Source organism: Nestor notabilis, unplaced genomic scaffold (genome assembly GCF_000696875.1).
Source record: "Nestor notabilis isolate BGI_N333 unplaced genomic scaffold, ASM69687v1 scaffold6851, whole genome shotgun sequence".
NCBI classification, from domain to species: domain Eukaryota; kingdom Metazoa; phylum Chordata; class Aves; order Psittaciformes; family Psittacidae; genus Nestor; species Nestor notabilis.
Window position 1 is genome coordinate 27,284 of NW_009913364.1, and position 6,122 is coordinate 33,405.

Here is a 6,122-nt window from a genome sequence, read left to right on the forward strand (position 1 = left end):
CAGCCTCCTTTCTGTTCAGCACTGGGGAAGACTCACCAGTTTCTCTACAAGAGGTAGTGGAGAAGACAGGCTCACTCCACCTGCCAGCTATATCCTCTGCCTCTGCCAAAAGCTTCTGTATTTCTTGAAATGCAGCAGATCCCATCAAAGAACCACCTTCTTGATCCTTATTTCTCTTACTACCTACACTTGAAGTTTGTGATCCTCTCTCAACTTCCACTTCACTTTTAACTCCAGCCAAAGAACCAGCAGCCCATCTCTGTGGGCTGCTGTTTGCATCTTTGGGCTCATTTTTAGCTGGCAGATCCTCAGTGCTCTTTGCAGCACGGCTGGGACTCTCCCTGTCAGCACGGCAGCGAGGTGAAACACTCTGCAGCTCCTGCTTTGCTTCAGCTGCTTTGGAGACAGCTGCACACTCTGCCTCGGGAGCTGTTGTCTCCAGATGATGGCATGACACACTGCACTGACTCACTGGGTTGTCTCCAGGAGATCTTGAGAGGCAGGGAGAGAGTTCACGGGGTGACAGAGTGTCAAAGCCAACCTCTGGGTGCGTTGGTACAGACACATTGAGAGCGGAGGTGCCGAAGTTGAAACTTGTCTGAGTGATTTCAACTGCTGACAGTAATTTACCTACAGAGAAACAGAAGGTTCAGTAAGATTTGGGCTCCAAAAACAGCTGCAGCACGAATGACTTTTTCTTGTAGTAGAGGGATTGTAAAGGGAGGGAAGAATCCACATATTGAAGACATTTAGGAAACTCTATTTAGCATGAGACTTGAACTAAGACTTCCATGAGAATTGGCTACTGAAAATCTCAAAGAGCACTTGGGATAAACGCCAAAGGAACTACAGAACTTGATTAAATAACCTTCTTTTCAATAAATGCTTAGACTAGATTTTAAATAAATGCTCCTAAATACATGACATCCAAATGAACACCTGGCTTATGAAAGCATCCCTAGGGCAGCATTTCCAAAATATGCCTTTGAAAACAGGCAAATGACATGCTATGGATGAGCTTCTTTCCCATTCCTGGTTAGAAAGCTCCCTGTGACCCAGCTTCAGTGTGTGCTTGAGCCCAGAACCCCCCGTGTGCTGGGTGCCCCCCCGGAGCGTGAGCAGCAGCTCAGGGAGGGGATCCTGCCCCTCTGCTGTGCTCTGGGGAGACCCCCCCTGCAGCCCTGATCCAGCTCTGGGGAACAGCACAAGAGGGACGTGGAGCTGCTGGAGCAAGGCCAGAGGAGGCCCCGGAGCTGCTGCGAGGGCTGGAGACAAATCATTTCCTTCTTAAGAACTCTTATAAAGAGAGAAATAAAGATAAAAAGAGATAAAACATCACTGCACTGCTAGAAGATGCCACACAGCCATGACTCCTTAGAGAGAAGGTGTGTTTTCCATAGTTAAAACCATGCTTACTTTTATCAGTGCCAACTATCTCATGTGAGATGAGAGAAGCTCAACTCATATGAATGAGTCAGAGCACCACATGAGAAGACACTTGATATCTACCAGGCCAAGAGCAACCTCAGAGATGAACCTGAAGTTCTGTGCTCTCCAAGCCTTGCACAACACAAGGTCTGTCCCTCCTTCCCCATACCTTGTGGCTGTGGAACAGACCATGCCAGTGTGTCAGTGGAGTCCTTCAGTGTTCTAAGCTCTGATGGGGAAAATTCAACTTCCCTGATGGGTCCTCGGGGCACAAATGGCTTCAGTATAGTTCCGGGTGACTGATCAATGCCAAGGTTGTGAAGATATATCTGGCAATAGAAGAAATAAGTAAGATACATCCGATTCTGAAGTTGCATATTTTCTGCATCATCATAAACGCAAACAACTTGCTTTAAAACATCTTGAGCCCAAATCATGTTCAACTCGCACTAACAGTTCACCCAAAACATGAGACAACATTTCCAGCTTACTCTATTCTTTATATCATGAGTGAGAAGCCTGTTTTCTAGGTAATATGACTAAACCTATGTAGCAGACACCTCACAAGCCACGGGCAGCCCAGCAGACAACTGGTGTATCCCTGCATCTATTCCTCATTTGGTTACATTTGGAAGCAATTCAGCAGTAAGTTGCAAGAACCACGCTGGTGGTGAGAGCTGGTGCTTGCACTCACCAACAGTTCTTTCCTGGGGCTTTCCTGACCTTTCCTTCAGCACATGCCAAAGACGGACACTGGCAGCAGCCTGTTCACCAAACCAGAGCCAGCCCTTTCCACAGGATCCAGAAATGATGGAAAAGGTTGAAAAAGAAGAGATCACATATCTTGTTCTTCTGACAATAACCAACTTCCCCTGCTTCAGTTTGAACCCATCACCCCTTGTCCTGTCTCTACAGTCCTGAAGGGCCCTCCCCAGCATCCTTGTAGTCCCCTTCAGACACTGGAAGCTGCTCCGAGGTCTCCAGCAGCTTCTCTTCTCCAGGCTGAACAGCCCCAATGTTCTCAGCTTGGCTCCATACGGGAGGTGCTCCAGCCCCTGATCATCCTCGTGGCCTCCTCTGGACTTGCTCCAACAGCTCCAAGTCCTGGGCACATCAGAACTGCACAGAGGGCTCCAAGTGGGGTCCCATTTCCTATTATCTAAAACACCCTCCATGTAACAGCCATATATTTGACCCAATCTCCTTTAGCTGGTCAGTGATTTATGAGAGCAAAACTTCTCAGAACTAGTGCTGGAGAACAGGCCTGATTATAGTCATAAGAGGAGGTAACAGACAACCTTTACATCTCATACATGTCACTTCAAACATCCTCCCTACAATATTTATATTTGTTTCACCATGTATCTGCCAAGACAACCAAGTGAAGAGTGCTCCAAACCCCAGCTCCAAAGACCCAATGATTACAGGAGTCATCTTGTGAGAGGAACAGCCACTTACTCAGAAGATAATTACATGTTTATCATTAACATAAATCTGCATCTCATTTTCCCCTAACACTCAGCACCCATGAGCACAGTTCACATGGCTCCCACAACCTGCCCTCCAATCCCAGCAACCAGCCTGAAATGGGAAAGGGAGGGAAGGAGTCTGCATTAAGTGTGATTTAAAGGAGGAAATGGATTCCAAAAGCCTTTCTGAGCAACATATAAAGGATCAGGAATTTATGCCTTGGATACAGCAATAAAGTGAACATGCAAAGTGAGTATTTATAGAAGAAAAAGGCAGTTTGATTTGCCAGGATCCTGTGTTGGGTTTGCTATTATTGCAGATCGTGGGTGGGTGAAGTTCAGCTCTTCTGCAGCCCAGTGTTTCCTTAGTCAGCAGTTGAGCCTCAACCTCATGGCTCGATAATTATAACCTGACCTTTGGAAAGACTCTGGAAGATCAGAAATTGCTTATCAATGCTCTGCCAAAAGTTAGAACCAATTCCTTTGGGAGTTTTATCAAACAGATTGCGCTGCTCATCATCATGTCCTGTTCTTGTGTTCTTTATGTTCCATCACCATCCACCACCAATCTTCACATTTCTCCTGCATTCCATTCCCATGATACAACAGGTTGGACACAGGGGCTTGGAGCAACCTGCTCTAGTGGAAGGTGTCCCTGCCTATGACAGGGGGTGGGAACTGGGTGAACTTTAAGGTCCCTTCCAACACAAACCATTCTATGACTCTATGAACTATGGCATGACATGTTCCCAACATGATGAGGATCAGAAACTAACTGTAAGCTTGCTTGTGCCTCTTTCCTGTGATAACTCTACACTTGTGTCCTACTCTGTGACAGCCAAGTGCACTCTGATTTCTTCACAATCAAAAGGTAAAGAGTTTTTCCTTAGGAACCAACTTACTGGGATCCTTTCCTCAATATCAAGCTCTTCTTCCTCTGGAGTTTCCAAAGAAGTTGCTTCAACAGGGATGAAGTTGTTTTCTGCACTGGTGAAGAAGTGCCTGGAAACCCCTGAAGAGCCCCTTGCAGAGACCAAGCTCATTGGCCTTCCTTCTCCAGAACTAATGGGAAGATTCAAACTATCTGGGGAAATATCTCCCAAATTGTCCACTCTGACATGGCCAGTAGGAATATTTAGCTTGTGAGACTGATTTTCCAGAGCATCACAATTCTTCTGGTCATCAGTTGAAGAGTCTCCATCCTCTCTAAGGAGCTGAGCAAGTCCTTCACTGGAAACAAGAACATCTGGGTCTGAACTTTGTCCTGTACTGTTCTCTTGTGCATCTTTACTGCTAGATCCAGAAACCATGTCAGCTGTAATCTTTTGGGTCATGGAGCCTCCTAAACTGTTTTCAGACACTCCTAAAACGTTACTTTTGGCTTCTAGGGGCTGCACTGCCTCTGCTGGGTCTGATGGAAGAGGAACTTCAACCAAGGATGCATTCCTACCGGAAACATTCACAGTGTTGTCAGACTGAGACCTGGTAAGAGGGTGAGCAAGGAGTAAGTTGTTAGTGTGGAAATACAATCTTCCCAAGGAACCTGTCTCTCTGGAGGAAGCAGCAACATCATCTTTGGGGTCTCTATCACTTTGTTGTATTGACAAAACCTTGTTTGAAGAACTGGCAATTGCACTGAAGGCTCTCCTAGGAGAAACTCCACCTGGAGAAACCTCACATGAAGTCACCACATCAGGTGCCTCCTCTGGCTGGCTCATGTTCCAAGCCCCTACCTTCTCCATGAAACTAAGTGATGGGAGAGCCTGAATCCTTCCAGTGTGGGGATGTTTTAAGGACTCCAAATGTTCATTGCTTGCTTTCTGAGCACGCTGGAGTGACTGTTGCTTCTCATCAGATGCAGGTGTGACGGTAGAGGAGTTCTCTGAAGTTTCGTCATTTAAGCAGGAAGGAGAGGCCTGAATACCTGATTTGATCATAAGGACACCAAGTTCTGCCTTAATATTTTTCCTCAGAAGTATCCCTGGAGTAGACTGATAGCTTGGATGAGGAAGGTGGACAGAGAATAAGCCATCACTCACAAGGTTAAAGGAAGGGGAAATGTCTGTTACTTTATGGCCCCTTTCTATGGAGAAGTCTGAGATGGTTAATTCACTCCTGCTTCCTCCAGGTTCCACTTCCACTGAGGCACCCTCAGTGAATGAGGAAGGAGCTCCTGTGTCAGTCACAACCCGTTGTTTAGCTGCACCATCAGTGGTGTTTGTCACAGCAGGGATAAACTCCTCTTTCTCAACCCTCACTGCAGGAGATAGTTGTTTCTGCTGATGATCTAGGAAAGCTCCCTGGAGCTCCTCAGTAACAGCTACAAACTTCAAGCTTTCAGAGCCACTTAAACCCACTCCATGTTCCTTTGACATTCCTTTGCCTGTTTCAGAAGCCTTTGCAGAAAAAACATGTTGAGCATCTGAATTTTTACAACTGTCTTTCCTCAGATCATCAGATAAATTAATAGATAAATCAAGCTCAGGAACCTTCTCTTCTTCGTGTAGCTTCTCCAGCTGCCTCGTGCACCCTTCTGACTCACTCTCAGCCCTTTTTACCTCTTCCTTTTGCATCTCTCTCTCATTCTTTTCCAAGTTCTTAGTCAGTGCTGTTCTGCAAGAGGAGCTTTCTGAAGATGAGAACTCATTATGCCTCAGTAACCCTTTTTCTTTCTCTGCAAGCTCAGAACCAATAGTTGGTACATTGCTGTCATGGGAGAAATGTTTATCTTTTACAGACATGCTACAGATCTGCTCTGCAAGAGAAGCTGCCATTTGGTGCAGTCTATTTGCCTCTGTTGGCATCACCTTTGAAGTGGAGGTTGCTAAACTGTCACGCGCTGGGGGGATCAGTGCTCCCTCCTGAGTACCAGGTTTATAGTCTTCATTTGCCTCCTTGCTCACAAGTAGTTGTCCAGAAGAAGAGGTGTGCTGAGGCAAACCACCACAACCAGCATCACGAGGCTCCATGTGTCCAAGTGGAAGAGGATGCTGGGACAAAGGAAAGCAGTCACTGGGTGCATTGGAGGGGGATTCTGTGTCCATCAGTGAGAGAGCTTCACAGATGTATGATGGTTTTAAATGCTCCTCAGACACACCAGAAACATCAGGGACTCCTCTGCAAGAGGCAAGAAAAGTAAGTGAATTTCTGATCATATCTTTCACTTCAACATCCACATTCTCTGCTTTAGTATGAGGCAAAAGTAGAACTTCACTGGAGTAACTG

At 46.2% G+C, this 6,122-nt stretch overlaps 1 protein-coding gene across 1 annotated transcript in view; it reads right to left on the reverse strand.

Moving 5' to 3' along the window:
- The window catches only part of ALMS1 (Alstrom syndrome 1), a gene marked incomplete at its 3' end in the record, with an annotated part of 32,939 nt that extends 27,073 nt beyond the window's left edge, over positions 1-5,866 (reverse strand). The window contains exons 1-3 of the mRNA XM_010023172.1: positions 3,800-5,866; positions 1,598-1,757; positions 37-630 (exon numbers count right to left, since the gene is read on the reverse strand). Coding sequence (XP_010021474.1) covers positions 37-630; positions 1,598-1,757; positions 3,800-5,866 — 2,821 coding nt within the window. The remainder of the gene's footprint in view (positions 1-36; positions 631-1,597; positions 1,758-3,799) is intronic.
- Between the last annotated feature and the right edge of the window lie 256 nt (positions 5,867-6,122).